Below are 19,528 nucleotides of genomic sequence, written 5' to 3'. Positions count from 1 at the left end.
CACACAAATGCACATGCACACTGTGGCAATTGCAGAAAGGGGCCTTGCAGTTGCAGTTACCTGCAGAAGAGCACTATCTGTCAGACAGGATGTGGCTCTTCAGGAATCAGAACAAATCAACAGCAGACTTGGTCCAAAGGTCATGGAAGTCAATGGAAAAATCTGTCTTCTCCTCTGCAGAATCTGGATTAAATCCATAGAGTAAAGTTGTGCACTGGCCCTACTGTGGCAGCACAGTCATGCAAAATCTCATTTCCAGCTTTAATTGAGACTAAAACAACCATGCACAGATGAGTTCTTTGTTTACTCCACAGCAATTTTATATTTCTGGATGTTGCCAGTTATTGAGACATCAGGGAGTTTGATTCCTAAAGCACAGCTTTTACAAGTGTCTTCAAAATGAGCTTTATTTTCAAGGGGAGGAGAAAGTTCATGTGAACCAGCTGTATAATTAACGTTTCCTGCAACTATTTTCAACTCCTCTCACCATTTCTCTTCTGTTCCCCCTCCTACACATTTATCAGCCTCGATCTCTTTGCTGACCACTAGAATTAGCATGGGTTGAGTGTTTCCAAGAGCCCCAACAAACACCTTTATTACTACTTATAACGACTCATTAGTTGCAGAAAGTTTGAAAACAACATCATCACTACAGCTGAAATAACTCGCTCAGTTAACATTAAATGTCCAGCTGCAATTCTAAAGCATCAGTCAGGACATTGCTATGGATAAAAAATATGATGGAAAGCAGCCAAGTGGAGAAGCACTGCAGGAGGGATGAATCTGGGTGAGGTCTAGACCGTACAGAGACATGACACAAAAGATGAGACAAGGAAATCCTTCTGCACTGGAGTGCAGAAGCCTGTCTAACCTCCCAACATGAACAGCACGAACTCCACACTTCTGCAGGGTAAGGAGGAAGGGTTCGGGTTGGACACAGAAACCTCCAAAAAAATAGATGGGGAAATTCCTTGAGAAAACTGAGTTAATGCCTACTTGAGATTACTTTTAGACTTGTGTGAAGACATTTGTGCTTTATTTGCCTTGATGCAGCTTAAAAGTCCCAAGAAGGAAAGAAAGACAAGGGCATTCGTCAGGTATCAGCCAATTCACTTTGTCTGCTTTTAAGAGATGAAGGAGGGTAAAACAGAAGCGAAGTCTTATTAGATCACTGTGCTGCTATGCTGGAGCACACCACCAGTGCCCGACATAGATGGGGCATGCCAGAGACCAATATAACAGAATGATCCAGCCCAAAGGCAAGAACAGCACTTGAGTTTATTTCAGTCACCTTGGTTTGAACTGACAGCCAGTGACCCAGAGGAGACAGCAGTGTATCACTGGTACAGGAGTCACTCACTGTTGAGTGACTGAAGGAACACCTTCCTCACTTACTCACAGCTTACATTCCCTCATCTTCTTTATGTTCATGTAAATTGGAAATAGGAAAATCTAGACTTAATAGATTACACAAATACTCCTGCAAAATGGGACGGAGGGAAACCAGGATCCAATGTGCCGTATCAAAGAAAGTTAGTTCACTGCCACCTTCTCTCTATATTGGATACAATGAATATGATGCAGTGTAGACAATTTAATAGCTGAGTGGTATAGGGAAAATGTGAGATTATGACTGGGAAAACTAAGGAAAGTGAACTGCTTTAAAGAGGCTGCCTGAAATATGACTGCTGATTTAAACTAATTTTCACAGAATTTCCACTGTAAATTCTCCCATGATTCTGAAACTGGTACTGTGTGTGGTGTCTGAAGAGGTTATTGTGAAAAAATGGAGAGAGAAAAGTCAAGAAAAATAAAAATATAATAAGAATTTATGAAAGGTTCTCTGAGCAAAAGTAGTCAAAACAAATAGCAAGCTCTTCAAATAAGCATGTGGTGTTGAAGAAGACAGCAACAAAATCCCTGCAAAACAATCATAAGTCACTCCCTGTCAAATACCAACTGATGGGGATATTCTACTTACTGTTTTCAGATGTGCTGTTTTTGAGAAGGGGAGATTGGTTGCTGCACAAGTTTGTAGATAAAACAGAAGACAAGAGAGGCTAGAGACAGCACCCAAATATGGTGTGCTCGAAATCTGCAATGAGCCCTGAATGGAATCCAGGCATGCGGTGTGTGGCTCCTACAGTTAAACCACTAAACAGAATGGAAACGCAAAGGAATTCAGAATCTTCCTGTCTCTCTTAATATGCCTACTCCGTGCTGCCATTCCATGGCACTCAGGGCCAACATCGCCAGATTATTCTGCTGCTTTTAGGCACCAGACAAACTTGGAACGATGACTGGGCTTGCCAGTACTGAAGGAGTTAAACAACAAACTAGGGGCTCAGCAAGCTGTCAGCTGCAGCTCTTACTACTGTCAGTTTTGATTGATAAGACTGCAAACATAGGAAAAATCATGGGTTTGGTATGAAAATGCAGCTTCTATCCTGTCTACACAGACTAATTAAACAGGTTTGTTATGTATCAAAATGTTTACTATAAGCAACTTGAGTATATTGAATATATGAGCTTTGATAAAAGCAACACTGATATGCATATATTTTAGTTCTTTGAACAAAATGAAAAATACAGAAAATTTCGATTTAGATCTACCTAAACAAACAAAAACATTTTCTCAGATAAATTTAAATCAAAGATCATTTATGATGTAGAAAAGTTTTGTGCTACCCATTTCAATGGTAGGAGATTCAAAACGAATTTTAAAAAATTTATCATTACAAATTTGAATTTAGGCCAATGTTAAAAGCAGTATTAAATTAACTAACCACTTATTTTAGGGAACATTCTGATTTTCCCATGAACAGTCTGATTTTCTACTCTTCTTATGCCTCAAAGTCTATATTGAACTCAACACCGTCAAATTTCAGGTATTTTAAAACTTTTTTCAGTGACTAAGCCATATTTGTGCAAAAACATTCCACTGAGTTCCTTGAGAAATAGACAGGCATCATGAAGTATTACCTCTTGTCTGCGTTAAAGCCTGAAATTAGCTCAGTTTATTAGAGCATGGCTCTAGTAACACCAAGATGGTGGGTCTGATCCCTGTATGGGCCATTCACTCAGGAGTTAGACTTGATGATCCTTGTGGGTCCCCTCCAACTCAGAATATTCTGTGATTTACCTCTTTCATGCTGGGATCGGATTCTATTATTCAACATTCCAAATGGCACCGAAGGTATTACAAGAAGTTGAAGAACATAGGTGACCCCAACTGGAACACATTTCTATCAGGGCTGTTACAGGGCTGTGTCCCCCTTCTCAGCTTCTCAGTGTATTCCCACTGAAGTCTTTCCTCTTGGACATCAGTAGCAATAACCAACTGAGGAACAGACCAGGTTCTAAAATTCACAGTCAAGAGTTATTACAATTCACACACATATTTTTAAACATATTTACTCAATACTTGCAGAGGACTTGGAGTGCAGCAGAGGAGTTACCTAACGGGGTTTTGTTAGCTCAGCCTTTATATCTCAGTAGCAGGACAGGACATGACTGACTGTGCCTCTGGAGCAAGTGTTTGGAATGCTTTCCTTTCCTGTACCGTTGCTTGTTTGCATTGAGTCACAGAGTGAGCCATTACTGATTCAGATGCAGTCCCCAAGAGCATCTGTAGAACTGCAGTAAGGTTTAATTTGTCCCCAAATACCTCTTCTTATTGCAACTAGCTGGATGAAGACAAATTAATTTCTGAAGAACCGTAAACTGAATTGTTTTAGACTGATCTGGATGTTTTCACTTTGTGAACACTCTCTGCATGGGAAAATGTGATGAGCCTGACTAAGTGACAGCAGTCAAAGTCTATTCTTATTTACACCAGCACAAATGTAGATTATGTAGAAAATGCTAGTTCTGTTAAGGAACGTGAAGCCCTCAGGAACACAGAAGCCCACATTTACCTTTGGGAAGAAACTGATACCATTCCACACATCACTTCACATGGCATGCTAACTTTGGAATGTCACTTCTCCAATTGTCTCTGAGAGACTCCCAGTAAGACTAATACTTTCATAAAGATACAAATCATATTAACCTCATTTTTCCTTATGCCTGGTTCTTACTACTTGGAAATGACAGGAGAGAGTGAGCTGCCTGGGCCAGCAGGACTTACAGCGCACAGGCAGGACAAGAAGAATCTTTACAGCAAAGGCTGTGAAATCACCGCCGAGGCCCCCGCAGGCTCTCGGCAGCTCTCAGACGGCCTTGCTATGCCATCTAGTGACAGGCACGCCTCCCATCCCTCATCTACCCCTTTTACTGGCCCTTCGCTGCACACTCCCAGTGACAAATCACGCACATGAAATAGGAACCAGAAAACTGAAATGCCAACAGAAACCTCCCCACAAGCTCTGCACCTTTAGAGATCTTGCAGCTATTCTAGAGACACGTGTATTGCTGTGGTGTTCTTTCACTGCTCAGTTATATATAATTTCCTGGTCTCAACAGAGGTCTGGACAAAAGGGGAAGGTAACAACAAAGGGAGAGCTGGTACCACCTGAGCTTTCCCGAAGCATAGGTATGGCTCAGCGCTAGGAAACCGCCAACCTCCAGCAAATCCAAAGGAGAACACCACCACACCAGGTGAATCCTCTAAGGCAGTGAGCCTCAGGCTGGTTCCTGCTCTCTTCCTCCCGACCCCACCACGATCCCTGTTGAAAATGTTTCAAAGGATTTAACTCTGAAGGTAAAAGAGCTGGACATGATCAGTGAAAACCCACCTTTAATGGGCAGGACTCAAGTGTAAATAGCACTGTCATGTAAGAAAATGTTTGCCTCCGGGAGCTTGTAATTCTAACCCGAAGTGTGGTTCCATACTCCTGCTGTCACCTCCGTACAACCGGGAGAGTGGGACAGTAGGGACTGTTGCCAGCTGAGACTGGACAAAAACTGGCATCAGTAGGGGGATACTGGGAAGCCTCTGCCGCTGGTTTCCACAACTATTTGTCAGAGAGCAAGTAGATTCTTCTATTCCACCTGTGACTGAGAGCACGTCACCTGTTGCAGTTTTGGGACACTTCCTTTAAGATAACTCGGCAGGCTGGGAAACGGAACGTCGTCGATGCTGGCAACGCTGGTTCTTCTCAGCGAGCGCAGCGACGAAGCTCTAAGCACAGACCCACCGGCAGCTGGTGTTATGTGAGCGGGCCCGAGGCAGCGGGGTCGGAGCGGGGCCCATGTCCCCGCCCCGGAGGGGATTCTGTCCCCACCGCAGTGCCACCCCTGCCCGGGGCTCCATCAACAGCTCTGCGCTCGGCAGCCCGCCCCGGGGCCCGACGAGCCCTCCTTGTCTCCGCCCTTTCCTCCCATCGATGTGTCGGCGCTCGCCCCGCCCTCCGGCGCCCTCCGCCGCTGCCGGCAGCCGGAACGGACACGCTCACCTGACGCCCGGGCGCTGAGGTGAGGTGGGCCCGGGCCCGGGCCCGGCACCGAGCTTTCCCCGGCCGTCCTCGGCCGTCCCGGGCCGCGGCTCCTCGGCCGGGGGGGACGGCCCCTCAGCGGCCTCTCCCCCGGCGGGCGGTGCGCACTAAGCCCCGCCCCCCGCCCTGCGCTCGCGCAGTCGCGGGCTCCTGCCCCGCCCCCGGCAGAGCGCGCGGCCGCTCCCTGCGCGAGGCTGCGCCTGCGCGCGAGCGCAGCGGGACCGCCCTGGGAGACCGTGCCCGGCCCAGCCCCGCCCCAAGCCGGCCCAGCCCGGATCCGTCCCGGAGCCCGCCCGGCCTAGCCCAGCCCCAGCTCCGGCCCAGTCCCGACCCAGACCCGAGCCGGCCCCGGGCCCGGCCAGCCACGGGCCAGCCCTCCCCCTTGCTCCAAGCCCTCCCGCCCCCCGGCGCCGCCCCGGTTCGTTTCAGGCAGCGGCGAAGGGCGATGCGGCCCCCACGCCCCGGCGGCCCGTGAGGGCGGTGCTCGGCAGCGATGGCCTCGGGCTGCCCGGCGGCCTTCGGGGATCCGGGCGAGGTCCGCGAGGGCTTCCTGTGCCCGCTGTGCCTGAAGGATCTCCAGGCGTTCCGGCAGCTCCAGGCGCACTACGAGGAGCAGCACGCGGGCGAGGACCGGGACGTCAGGGCGCAGCTCCGAAGTAAGCGGCCGCGGTGACGCGGAAATCCCATATGGCGATGGCTGCTCGTACTGCGAGCGACTGACAGTACTGACACAGTAATTGGCGGCTTACGGCCGAGGTTTCAGTGCCATTTTTCTGTAAGTCTCCTTAGGCCAAGCGTAGCGTTTACATTCTTCTGATAGTTTCCAGAAATAAGTTCTAAAGCAAGCGGTAAAAGACATTACTTTTCAAATGTCGTTTATGCACGATTTTTATTATTGGCCTTTTGGTTTGTTTTTTTTGTTTGTTTGTTTTTATCTGAAAAGTTGGATTTATATTGTAACCCAGTGGATTCCCAAGCAGTACTTGAAGACCACACAGGACACGGGAAATCTCTGGTACTTGCCAAGTTCCAGTTCATTAATATCTTGTTTTGACAGTAGATAAAACTGTGGTTGCAGTTAAAGTGTAACGTTAAGAGAGGTTGTTGATGGGAAAAGATGAAAAAGAATGCGGGTGGTGGAGCTGACAGGAGATGCTGGGAGTGTCTCAGGGCTATGCTATGGATTACCAGCTTTGACTAGTGTTTGGAAAACAGCTTTAAATTGTGTTTTACTAGGATATTTCCCTTTTTTACCCCCTTTGCATATGCAGTGTCATTTTATATTGAGAGAAAAATGTGTAAAAACTGATAATACTTCTGTGTGTTTCCTGCAAAAATCTGTTTGGTTTTGTTCTACTATGCTACAGATATTGGCCTGGAAGTTTGTTTGTTTGTTTGTTTGTTTGTTTTCTCCTGAGAAACCCTAACCCTAACAGGGGGTTGTTTAGTACTTTTGAAATTATTTGAACAAGCATACTGCAATTCTTAGTTTGTGCAACAAGACAAAGAAAGTGTTGAACATCCTTGAATAAGGATGGGAATTAGAAGGATTAAGATATTACTATATGATACCCCAGATGCTGTGAGACAGGTGCTGTAGTTTAAGACATACAGTGAAGTCCCTGAATGGAATGCCCTAACCTACTATTTTGTATTTAGAATCTCAGTGCTGCTTTATGACAGACAACAAAGAGCATTTCGTGAAATCTGTGGTACTCTGAACTGCATTCTGGTTCTAAGAAAGTGTTGAGGATAAACTTGTCATCCAGGAAAAAGATCTGTGCTAAAAGAAGAGGAAAATTCCACACTGGCTTCTTATGATGAATATTCAGTGACTACCTGCTATGTCTGATAACTTGGCTTTATCTTTTTCAGATCTAGTTCAGAAGGCCAAAAGAGCAAAGAAGAAATTGCTGAAACGAGAAGGAGATGACAGAACTGATTCTGGATCTCAGGAACGATATGAATCATTCAGCTATGGTGGAGTCGATCCGTACATGTGGGAGCCCCAGGAAGTAGGTAGGAGAGCTAGAAAGCAATATGCAGTGGGGATAACTTTCAACCTGAATTGGGGAAGTGCTGCTGCTGCTGAAGTGCTTGGAATTGTGTCTGTGCATTGGATTTGCTGTAGCGGGGAAGTATGGTTTGTACATTGACTTTGTGTGGCCTACCTACATTGTGTGGGAAAAGTGCAGATAATAATAATAATAATAATAATAATATAATAATAATAATCATTATGTCATTGTGCCTGAGCTGCTGAGGTCTGCTGAATCTGTGTTTACCTCTGTGGAACTAGCTTCATCTTGTGACTTTACAAATCAGATTAATAACTAAGCTAATAAATAATAACTAAGGTATATAAAATCTAGCTTTTGGGCTGCAGTTAAAGTAATTGTTAGTTTGCAGGTTTGACAAAAAGATTGTCCGATGATTTAAACTCTTTCATCTTTTTTCCTTGAATTTGAGATGCAGAACACTTCTCATTAAAAAGAGATTTACTTTAAAAAACCCCACAGATTAAAAAAAAAAACAACTCAACCCCAAACCCACTCCCCTGAAGATAAGTCTACATTTGTAGAATTTCAAGGATAAGGTGACTGAGCCTGTAATTACAAGTACTGCTACTGGCAATTGCATGTTACTGTTGCTGAAATATTGTTGTTATTTTTGGGGGAAAAAGCAGCACCATCTCTAGTGGATCCTGGCAAAGTTTCTCCTGTGGTGCTGACAGACTAGGACTGAGACCTTTGGGTCTGCAGCGTCTGAGTTCTGTAGATTATTGTACTTTTATGATTGCTGCTCAAATAATTACATAGTATAAATATTACCTAAGAATAAATTTAGTCAGAAGGTTCATGAACACTGGAGAAGTGAGAACTGTTTTCTCATCTGAGTGGAGATGAATTGTAGGGATTTTGGAATGGGATTTGGTGGGACCGTGTGACGTCGCCAAAGTAGTAGCGGAATTCAGTTACCCAGAGGGGTCCTTTCCTATGAATAATTCGTCTTTGGAGATTTTTTGGTTATTTCATTAGCATGAGGAAGTGAGATTCTTACACTTACATAGCAGCATGAAAAAGCAACATCTGATGTTGAGTTCTACCAGATGGAAAAAAGATTATTGTTTAAAATTTTGTCTGTAACTTTGGCTTTTAATACCTGTCTCGCCTTATTTGAAAAAGGAGTAATCTTAAACCAGCATTCTTGAGTATGAATTGTACATTTCTTAAATAGATGCCATTTTGTTGTTTTGAATACTCAGGGATCAGGTTTCTCTAAGTCTGAACTGTCATCAAGGATTTGATTCAGACCCCTAAAGGTGGAGAGATGATCAGAAATCTGAAAGCATAGACCTCTAGTAATCATTGGACCTGCCTCTTCCTTTTGTTCAACATGTAGACAGGAAACTAAAGACAGAACAGTTAGAGAACAGTTTTAGTAGGTAACAGCTTGCTAGATGTAACTGAGGAATGAAGAGGGGAAAGAATGTTGTTGCAGATGTTCTCTTTAACATAGTGCTTGTTGTTTTCTGTGGTAGACGTAAAACACTGTTTATTGCTAGCTTGAAGATTAGACTTTGACCTGCATGTTTTATTTAGGGCAACACTGTGAAAATGTAGGATTCTAATGTGTCTTTGAAACTGGATTTGAACATGAGAAATAAGTGGTGAAAAAAAGAGACAACTGTCTTTCAAGAGGCATTTAAATCTACGCAGAGTATCTGGGTGACTAGGACAACTTTCTGTTATCCTTGCAGGTGCTACGAGAAGCCACCTTCCTGAATTCAAGAAACACCGAGCAGCCAGGATTGATCACTATGTAGTTGAAGTTAATAAGTTAATAATCAGATTAGAAAAGGTAAATTTGGTGCACTTTAATATTCCAGCCTTTTAAATGTTTCCTAGATTTAAAAAATTATATTTTGGTATGAAATGTGCCCATTTATTTAGCAGTACACTATATAAAGGATACTAAACTATGAGTCTTACCTTGAGTACTGTGCATATAAGTTTGACCCTATACTGCGGATATGATTTCTGTTTCTATGCACCATTTTCAAGATGAAGATGCTGCTTCCATATACTTCAAAAACCATCTGTTCTCCTGATTATTTTCTCAGTCTTTCACTTTACTAAATTTCTCCCTCATGTTTTTGTCATGATTGTTCCAGCTTCTCATTCTTCAAAATCTAACAATGATACACTTGTGTTTTGGCTCAGATGCAGTAATGTTGGCTGCAGGAAGGATTATGTCCTAAATGGTCTGATTTGTACAGGTTTGATAGTCATTGTTTATCACTTGTATGAATACGGCACTAGAAACGAACAGGAAAGTTACATGATTGGTGTGACAGGCTGAGATTCCTCTCTTAAAAATGCCAAGTTTCTTTTTCTTATTGGGCTGAGTTGTGTTGCATTTTTTTAATTGCAAAAGTATAATTTTCTTGAATATATTTTTTATCTTCTGCCAGCTTACATCGTTTGACAGAGCAAACACTGAGTCAGCTAAAATAAGAGGTTGGTGTGAGCTTACTGCAGACTATTTGCCCCTATAGTTTATCTAGCTGAGGAATTAATTGAATAGCTTACATGGTGTGTATTCCTGCTCATAGCTATAGAGAAGTCTGTTGTGCCTTGGGTCAGTGATCAGGATGTTCCCTTCTGCCCAGACTGTGGCAGTAAGTTCAGTATCCGAAACAGACGTCACCACTGCCGCCTCTGTGGATCTATTATGTGCAAGAAGTGCATGGAACTCATCAGTCTTCCTTTGGCAAGTGAGTACAGTCTGTGGAGCTAATTCCTCCTTTTCTTAGTGTACTCTGGGTGCTAAGTGCATCCTGGCTTTTTGCCATTAGAAAAAAATATGCTGGTAATAGTCTAGTTGTGCAGAAAATTTGGTCCTTAATGTGTCATTCAGTTTCATCCAGACACTTGTTTGTGAAATACAATACAAAGAATGATTTCTCCATTTTTGTCTCTGTTCCTTCTTCAGATTTGTGTTGCATAACCCTGAAAAAGTTACTAGAAGTAGTATGTACTCCTGGTAAATATAGCTAATATTTAGTGTATTGTTCTATTGAGTACCATGACTATGGTTAATTAAAGTTATCAACTTTAAGAACTGCCAAGGTTTTTCACATTTAAAAATATTGTGGATATTTCCAGTCTTTCCCATGCTCTCCAAATATTGGACATTTGCACAACAAATTAAGGAAATTCATCCCTAGGCCTTTAAAAACCCCTTCAGACTTTTTTCCTCATCTGGTGCACTGGAGCGGAGACTATATTTTCTGTGGGGATAAATGACATCAACTGTGCTTTTTTGAGGTTCAAGCACAGAACCTGGACAGCACTGACATAGCTGTTCTGCACATTATTCTGTAACCGTGAAGGCTTCAACATGAGAATGCTTCTAGGCATAAGCAAAGTAGGTGGTTCTCAGCAGTCTGCTCTCTAGCTGGTTTTAAGTATAGCAGGCTTTACAGTGAAGACCCTAATTCTGACTTGCAGTCTTGGTTGTTGTGCAGACCTTGCACGTCTTTCTTTCAGCAGACTGTTTCAAATGGTTTTCTAATATTTCCTGAATGTAAAGCTTTTGTTAAAGGGCAGTTTGTTTGTGTTGGTAAAATCTGTTGGCTTCTCCAGTTACTGTAAAATTACCCATGTATCATTTCTAGGCAAACTCACTAGTGCTAGCAAAGAGGCCTTGGGTTCTCATACCAGCCCAAACTCCTCACCTAACAGTGTCCACGGCTCCCGCCGTGGCAGCATCAGCAGCATCAGCAGTGTAAGCTCTGTGCTGGATGAGAAGGATGATGACCGAATCCGTTGTTGTCGGCACTGCAAAGACACCCTGTTGAAAAGAGAGCAACAGATTGATGAGAAAGAATATACGCCAGAAATTGTGAAACTTTACGAGGTAAATCAAGCTCTGTGCTCAGTGTATATGTCTGCAGTAGTCACTACTTGACTTGTTACCTTGTGTCCAAGCTCTAACTTTGTGACTTGATATTTACTTGCCTGAGACTGTTGCCTCTTCTAACACATAACAAAGACATATCTGAAGTGATGAGTCAGTTGCAATACAGTATTTATATCCCACAATAACTTCAAATGTCCTTTTAAAATACATATTCCTTCTCATCATCTGGAACTAGTAGTTCAGAGATGCCTCTCTCTTAAAATTGTGAATTTGTTTAAACCAATGATCTTGGTTGATGGGCTGCACTGGAACTATAAGACTCCATGTTGTCAGTACTGTTTGTCCTCACACTAATGGCAAATGCTTTTTAGAACCATCCATATCAACAGCGTGTTCAAATATGCTTTGCAAGCAGGTACTGACAATCACCAGCTATTTTTTTAGTCCACAAACTCCCCAGGTTATTATTCATGTGAGTTTCTGATGGTGCTCTTTGTGAATAGATTTAAGGCTAGAAGTTGTCCAAGTCATTAATTCAAAAAGATTCTGGATTCAAAGTCCACCTTGCAGGGTACAAGAAGACTTTCCCTGTTCCTGACCGTACTGTACGTATTCTGAAGATAACTGGAGGGTTTTGTCATACTGAATAGTTTAACTGGCTTTCATCATGGTCAACTTTGAATGTGCACAGGCAGCATGAAAAGGTTTATGTCAGCATGTTCTTGCAGTAGTTAATGTAAGTTCTTTTTTTTTTTTACATTTTGTTTTAAACAAGAAACTCCGACTCTGCATGGAGAAGGTTGACCAGAAGGCACCAGAATATATAAGGATGGCAGAATCACTAAAGTAAGCCCCATTTGCTGATGACGTTTATGAATATGTTATTTCCTTCCTTAAATGTGGGAAGTAGTAAGGAAGTGGTGTGCTAAGGCTGCAAGAGTGTGTAAATTGTAAGAAAAATTAGTGTTTCATTACCTGTTGTCTTCTGGATGCTCTCCAAACAAAGTAGTACTGAACTAACTGTTAATGGTAACATACAGAGAAGTTGTTTGATTTTGTAAAATTTTTTTAAAGCCACTTCCCAGTGAAGCACCACTGTCAGATTTTCACACATCATCTTTGCAAAAAGGAAGTACAAGGCCTACAATTCTTGTGTAAATGAGACTCTTCAGAACAGTTGCCTGAGCTGGATGCTCTGGCTTCCAAGGAATGCCAGCAGCTGAGGATCATTAGAACGCTTTCCATCTGTTCTCCCGAAAAGCACCTTTGCCTGGCAGTTGTTCTAGGTGTACCTGGCATACCCTGTGCTGTAGTGGATAAGCAGCATTCTCATATCTCAGTTTTGTGCATAATTCTTTGCAGTAGTTTTTGTTTCACAGGGGTTACTTAAGTCTCTCCAACCCTATCTGCAAGAGGTTTCCAGGTTATACTTCTGGTTTGTATAGGGAGACAAATATGCACGTTGGTCTTGGATTAGGAAGCAGGTCTTTTGGGAAAGTTAAAGTTAACAAGTATTGCTGTACCTGTCCTTCAGATCGAGTGGTTTTAGAAAAATTAGTAACAAAGCCGTTTTTGTAAAAACAGTCCTCCCAATAGGAAGAAAAATACAGAAGGTAAAAAACATACTAAGCTGTTACTGCTTTTTGTCATGACTTCATGAGAGATGGGGTTATGTGGCTCGACAACTGGAAAAAAGTAAAAATACAAATGTCCTGGATAATGGAAGCACATGTTAGAAAACAACAGGCTTCTTACTGATGAAATTAAAGATTTCTGACTAGCAGTGAGTCCCAGAAACTGGAATCATATGGATAGTGAAATTACTTTTGAGAGAGTGATCCTTTTCTTCTATATTTGTGATACAAAAGGACAGGGAAGCTAAAAGCTGAAGAGTCTTCCCCATTAAATCCAAATTTATCAATAAATGGGAAACTCTGGTGAAGTGCCTGTAATTGATTGTGTCCTCATGTGGACCATCAGTTACTGGCATCTTAAATACTACACCCGTGTGGGGTGTAGGCTTTTGCTTTCTGACAAACGCTAGTGGAGTTAACTATTGTGCTTTAAACAAACGCTAGTGGAGTTAACTATTGTGCTTTAATTGTTACTTAAGTTAGTGATTTTTCCACACCCAATCACCTGAAAAAAACCTCACAAAATAGATACGTTTGCTAAGCATGTGTGTATCTAATTGATAGAGTGGCATTCTTGTGTTAACATACAGTTTCTCCTAGAATAGTAAGCAATAATACAGTCATAAATAAAATGATCTTCTATGAAGTGCTCATGTTTGCCATATGATTGTAATTTTCCGCTTCTGTCACAAACGTTTTTTAAACACGAGCTTGAAATAAAATCATTCAGCCCTTTAGTGTTAGCAGTTCTTACCATTGTTGAATCTTGATCATCTTGGGATAACCTGTAGTGTTGTATGTGTTGTTAGCTGGATGCATGACTGACAGTAAAGTTCTCTTTATTTCTTAGTGCTGGGGAGACAACCTACAATCTTGAACATGCTAATGACTTGAGAGTGGAGATCCAAAAAATATATGAATTTATAGATGCCTTAAGGTAAAAGATTATCTCTCTCCCCTTCCCGCTCCAGCCTATGTGTATCTCCCTCTGTCATGACTTCACTGATTATATGGGTAACCAATCAATTTATCTGCTCAGTTGTAAAAAGCATTTGAAAAGGTAGATGCCGTTTCTGTGCACCATCAATTTCAACTTCCTTTTCTGGCTTTAAAATTCATGCATTCCTCTGTAGTGGGACTAACTAAGCATAGAGGAAACAAATAGGAGCACTGTTTAGGGGGAGGGGGGTTGTTTGTTTGGGGTTTCTTTGTTTTTTTAAAGGGTGGGAGTGGAAAGTTTTATAAATTCTAATATCCAAAACTGTTTATGTAAAAGAACATCAGAAATTTTTGATCCAATATTGTCTCTCCCCTTCTGTTGCATTTTTGCTGGCCTTTGTTCTTGAACTGATGCGGCTGTATGTTTGCTTTGATTCAGTAAGAAGATTTTGAGTCTAGGCTTGCATGAAGATCCTCAACCTCATCCTAAAACACTACAACTTCAGCGAATGATAAGATATTCAGCTACACTTTTTGTTCAGGTAAATAGAGCATATGCTGTGAGATGAATGTAAGTTTTATATAGCGTTCTCTTCTTTGCCTGACATCCCTGTGGTTTGAAACTGTTTTGACAGGAGGTTTAGTTCTAAAAGTTTTCTATAGTTCCCCTAATGACTTATGGTGGCCTTAAATAGGCTGGTTTGACCACAGATTGTGCACACAGCAGCATTGGGTCTGGGCACCCAAGAGGTGTGGGAGCCTTGCCTCTGGCTCCTGATGAGGTGTCAGCCCACCCAGCAGTGCAGCCATGGCAGCAAAGCTGTGCACAGACCTGCATCAGGGACTGCAGCGTAGAACCATCTTTGGTGTGTTTGTGGGGCTTCTGCTGGTAGTATTTCTCTTCTCAAGGACTTGAAATTGGCTGAATGCTTGCAAGCAATACTGTTCACAGTATCTTTTATTTTAATTTTTGCCAGGAAAAACTGCTTGGCCTAATGTCCCTGCCAACCAAGGATCAGTATGAAGAACTGAAAAAGAGAAGACTGCATATGGTAAGGCAGGTTAGGATCTGTTATATCTTGCATGAGTCACAGATGTAAGCCTGAGAGCTGTGTGGGTATGAGGTTGCCTTCAACACTGGATTTCAGTTTGTCATTTTTTCATGTATATTGTACCATACCCTTTTCCAGGGATTCACATAGCTGCTTGCTGTATTCTGCCCAGAACAGAAGTAGGTGTGCATGGAGCAGCTGGGTTGGGTGCATGTGCTGTTCCTGGTGCAGTGTGTGCAGAGCAAGCCCTGAACTGAGTGTGTTAGTTTACATGAACTTTGAAACTGTGTTCAGGAGTTCACTTGCACAAGTAGAATTTGGAAACCTCTTTAAGTGATGGAAAAAGACATTTAGAGTAAGGATGCCTCTTTAGGGAGGTTTTTTTTCAGTTAGGAGGAGGACATCATTAATAGTAAACTAAACCAACTTTGTTTTGAGGTATAAGTTGAGAAATAAGAATCATCCCACTCCAAAAGCCAGTTGTATCAGTGACCTTAAACACTGATGTTCTATTTATAGGTGTCTGCTGCTGGAGTCAGCTGTGATACAGTTACTGTTCAAATCAATCTAGACCACTCTGCACAGCTGCATTAGGCACTTTTTTTTTGCTCTGTAAAGAACAGTGTCACTGCTCCTACTTGCCCTCAAGTTTGTAGAGGCAGATCTTGTGGGATTTTGGTCAATATCATCACAAACTCACAGGAAGCATTTTCTGCAAAGTAACCAAAACTGCAGCTGATCCCTTTTAGTGACAACCAGCAACATCTAATATCAGCTAACTTGTACCTGTGGATTTAGAATGAAATTTTTCAAGCTCCTGGTGTTTTCTTACTACATGTTTTTTGTTTTAGGTCACTTTCGAAACACAGGGAAAACAAGAGGAAAATCAGAAAGAGTTTATGTCCAGATCTGCAGCTGCAGTTAATGGTGATGAAACTCACATGAAAAAAGGAACAGTCAGGAAATCTGAGGGCTGGTTACCCACATCTAGCATCTCAAGAGAGAGTGAGAGAGCAGACCCACTTCTTCAGCAGATTGACAATATCACATCCTTTATTGAGCAAGCAAAGGCAGCTAATAAGATAGATGAGGTCCATATGTTGCAAGAAAACCTGATGCAGCTTCAGGATGAATATGATCAACAACAAACTCTGAAAGCTATTGAGCTTTCCAAAAAACAGGCAGAAGACGAAGAGATGCAGAGGGAGGAACTTCAGGTCCTTCGTGAAAAAGAGTGGGAAAGAGAGCGGCATAAATTCATGTCTCAGCATTCAAGGACATGCTCCTTAGACTTCAGAGAAGTCAAACAGCATTTGGATATTACTCAGATCAAAGGGGACATGAGTTCTGAAACTTCTACTGTTGAGGAGCTGCCAGCTCAAGAGCGTTTGACCTTCACACTCAAACCCCAGAATGTCCCACAGTGTGACCTAGACAGAGATCAGCCAGCCTGCCTAAACCCCTTTGAAGATGAAGCAGATACCCCTCAGGCAGAGGAAGATCCTGCTAACCCATTTGCCAAAGACACCTGTCCACTGGTTTCTTTCTCTAACACAGCTCTGCAAAGTGATAAAAAAGAATATAATCCATTTGAAAGCGAGGAGGAAGATGAACAAAGCAATGGAGCACCTGGCAGTACTTCAAACCCTTTTGAAGAGGATGAAAATCCATTTCAAAAGTCTGGTGGGGGCAGTTGGAATTCAGGGAATCCATTTGAAGAGGGATCCTCTACTAATCCCTTTGAAGTGGAGGATGGCAGTGAGATCTCTGGAGAGGAGGTTATAGAGGAGGAGCTGCTTCTCCAACAGATAGATAATATCAAAGCTTATATATTTGATGCCAAACATAGTGGACGACTGGATGAGGTGGAGGTACTGACAGAGAACTTAAAGGAACTGAAGCACACATTAGCAAAGCAGAAGGAGAAATCCAACTGCTGAAGCAGCAATAGAACTGTATAATAATTCAGTCTGCTCTTAAATATGGGAAGGGAAGGCAGGTACTTATAGACAGGAGTACAGATCACAAGAGGGAAGTGGGAGAATCCTAACCTTAAAGCACTTTCATTTAGGAATTGCCACTACTACACAGTCTTGAAGCAAGAATGTCTGAGGTATGCTGCTGGTTTCAAAGGCTTATACTAAGGAAATTTAAAATAGCTAACCGGTCTTACTGAATGCTTATTTTGGTCAAAGAGGTTAAGTGCTAATAGGGAACTATGATTTGGAAGTGGTTGGCATGTTGGTTTGCCTTCTTTCCCCCCTTTCTGTTGTAGTGTTGTCCTTTCCTCTGTTGATAACCCAGGGTAGCTGAATTGCTAGTGGTGTTCTGGGAAAGTGCAGTTAAAAAGCTGCTGTGATTCTCCAATGTGCCGTACGTACAGGCTTGCAGATCAAGCTTGCGCAATGCTAATAAGTACATAAAAGGGATTTTAAGACTGAGAAGAACTTTCTGACTGATCTTAATAGGAGTAACTTTTTAATGTGTGCATAAAGATTCCCAAGGAAAATTTGGGTGCTGTCTTTTCATCACTTCTGGTTTCCCCTTTGCTCTGAGCACCATGTCATAGTGCTATGCTGTCTTCAGACCTGCTCTTGAGGGAGCAAGTGTCTGCTCATTTCCAGGAAAAGGAGCATCAGGCCAGCACCACTTCATAGTATATAAAGGGTGACTCTCCAATTCCTAATTATATTATGGAATCTATACATTCCTTTCAGTCCTCTGGGTGACAGAATGATCATGTTTGTTGTATTTGTGAGACTGGAACCCTTTTTTTTTAGCATTCAAGGAACAAAAGATCTTTTTTATAATGGAAAGCTGAGGTGCCACTGAACTGGAATTCCATGAAAGCTAGGAGATAAAAATCTGTGGTGCAATAGTACCAAATGACAATTCTCTTTCATGTTATATTCCCCTCGGGAATTTTTATGAGAATCAGGCATGTCTGTCTTTTATAAGGAACTTTAGACTGAAGACTTCTTGTCATCCTGTGGCCTGGGGGATGACCAGGTGACAGCCGGCACCTGTCCTGCAGGAGAGCTTACAGCTGGGCAAATGCAGGGTCACCTCAGGACTAGGTCAGCCTCTGTCTTTGAGAAAGATGGAGTTTGAGCTGCTTTGATTTTTATCTTTGAAAGGCACAGATCCATCCATCATCAGGAATCAGTGTTTGTAGGGGTGGGGAGGAGGAGTCAGGTTTCTTTATTTAAAGCTGAAATAGAGAAAAATCAGGCAGATCACAGTGTACATCACTAATAGCAGTGGGCTTACTCAGAAGTGTGAAGTTCTCTGGAATGGGACTTGTCTTTTAACTCTGTCTCTGATATTGGCATAGCTGTAACCCAGGCACTGCATGAGATTTGAGAGACAAATGATTCTGCTACCTAAAGAGCAGGAACTCTGGTTTTATCTGGTGTAAATAAGTGGAGGTAGGGGCTTGCGGAATTGTTGTTAAAAAAGCCCAAACCACCTATATCCTCACTTAATAGCACTGGTAAAGGATCAAAATAAAGCAGCCAGTCAAGGACAGCTGATGTTCTCTCTAGTTTAGCCTGAATCTGGAGTTGAAAGGTGGATGGAACAGGTTGGCTTAAGACCATGAAGTTTTTATGGTGATGTTTTATTAGAGCTGGTTTGAGTCCATGAATGTTATTTTGCACCAAGTGCAAAAAAACCCAGAGAATTCTGAAAGGTCTTAAACGAACAGTACTTGTGTGCTTGGCACCAGATTTATGAAGGCAGCAAAAGCTGTTGATAAATAAACATAATCCCTGGAACTGTATAGTATAAGGCAGTTATTTAGGACAGACTTGTTTGCTATTTGGGAGGATTGCTCCCTGAACTCTAATCTAATGCTTTCGATATCAACATGAAAAAATGTTTCAGTGGCTTTTGCTTTCACATTAAAAAGCGACTTTTTTCCTTGTTGCAACTATCCTGCCTTGTTTGTATTTTCTGCCTAATACACTAATACCTATTCTTACTGTATGTGTAATATATTATTTTTACAAGCAGGTAACAGACTAGCATACCTCATGATCTTTGTCAGTGTTAAATATGATAAACTATATAGCTGATACTAAACTCATCTCCACAGTGCAGGTCTTTGCTGGCATTGGGACTGCCGTGAGGCTTGCAAGGCACAAGGGAATGAAGACGTCTTAAGCATAAAGCTCAATAACTAACTAGCATTGAGTTTTGGTACAGCTGCATGCACTACTCTGTATGGAAACTTTGTAAACAGAGATGAAATAAAACAACATGTTTATTTTGTGCTGTGTTTGTCCTTGACAATTTGTACAGGGTGCCTGAATCGGTGTGAAATTTTGTACTTGAGCACGAGTTCCAAAATGCACGGATAAGCCTGATGTAAAGGTCTGTGCAACAGAGTGCAATCTATCACGTTTATACAAATTACAGGTGTTGTGTATTGTTTGGTGAGGCAGAAGCTGTGATGATTTAGAAGGGTTTTTTGACCATGTGCAGGGAGGATGTTTGATGTAAGAGGAGTTACATAGCAGCACAGGACTTTGAAGCACAGTGG

At 42.2% G+C, this 19,528-nt stretch overlaps 2 protein-coding genes across 5 annotated transcripts in view; one reads left to right on the top strand and one right to left on the bottom strand.

Annotated features, from left to right (window-relative positions):
* The window catches only part of TMCC1 (transmembrane and coiled-coil domain family 1), a 114,188-nt gene extending 108,679 nt beyond the window's left edge, over positions 1–5,509 (bottom strand). The window contains exon 1 of one of the 3 annotated variants that reach the window (XM_050312717.1): positions 5,397–5,509. The gene's annotated coding sequence lies outside the window, so the exon portion shown is untranslated. Of the gene's footprint in view, positions 1–4,736; positions 5,301–5,396 lie in introns of those variants that run through there. The other 2 variants (XM_050312723.1, XM_050312715.1) reach the window with 2 other exon arrangements.
* Positions 5,510–5,669: 160 nt separating this feature from the next.
* Positions 5,670–19,258, top strand: RBSN (rabenosyn, RAB effector). 2 transcript variants are annotated; one of them, XM_050312712.1, is made up of 11 exons: positions 5,670–6,091; positions 7,311–7,454; positions 9,196–9,296; positions 9,910–9,955; positions 10,051–10,212; positions 11,116–11,357; positions 12,136–12,206; positions 13,845–13,931; positions 14,373–14,475; positions 14,911–14,985; positions 15,837–19,258. In XM_050312712.1, the coding sequence occupies exons 1-11, from the start codon at positions 5,929–5,931 to the stop codon at positions 16,923–16,925; spliced, it is 2,283 nt and encodes a 760-aa protein (XP_050168669.1). In that variant the 5' UTR covers positions 5,670–5,928; the 3' UTR covers positions 16,926–19,258. The 2 variants fall into 2 exon arrangements, with proteins under 2 accessions (XP_050168669.1, XP_050168670.1); XM_050312713.1 differs by having other exon boundaries at positions 6,070–6,210.
* Positions 19,259–19,528: the final 270 nt, after the last annotated feature.

Source organism: Myiozetetes cayanensis, unplaced genomic scaffold, assembly GCF_022539395.1.
Source record: "Myiozetetes cayanensis isolate MyiCay16 unplaced genomic scaffold, myiCay2020 scf18, whole genome shotgun sequence".
Classification (NCBI taxonomy): domain Eukaryota; kingdom Metazoa; phylum Chordata; class Aves; order Passeriformes; family Tyrannidae; genus Myiozetetes; species Myiozetetes cayanensis.
The sequence above is the reverse complement of the archived record's forward strand: the minus strand, read 5'-3'. Positions and strand labels throughout refer to the sequence as shown.

What these genes read in the sequence shown, in the direction of transcription:
- RBSN (XM_050312712.1), top strand. Translation starts at nt 5,929, where the DNA reads ATGGCCTCGGGCTGCCCGGCGGCCTTCGGGGATCCGGGCGAGGTCCGC. An exon ending in TAATAATCAGATTAGAAAAG is followed by an intron (nt 9,297 to 9,909) that starts GTAAATTTGGTG and finishes ATCTTCTGCCAG; the next exon opens with CTTACATCGTTTGACAGAGC. An exon ending in CATCAGTCTTCCTTTGGCAA is followed by an intron (nt 10,213 to 11,115) that starts GTGAGTACAGTC and finishes TATCATTTCTAG; the next exon opens with GCAAACTCACTAGTGCTAGC.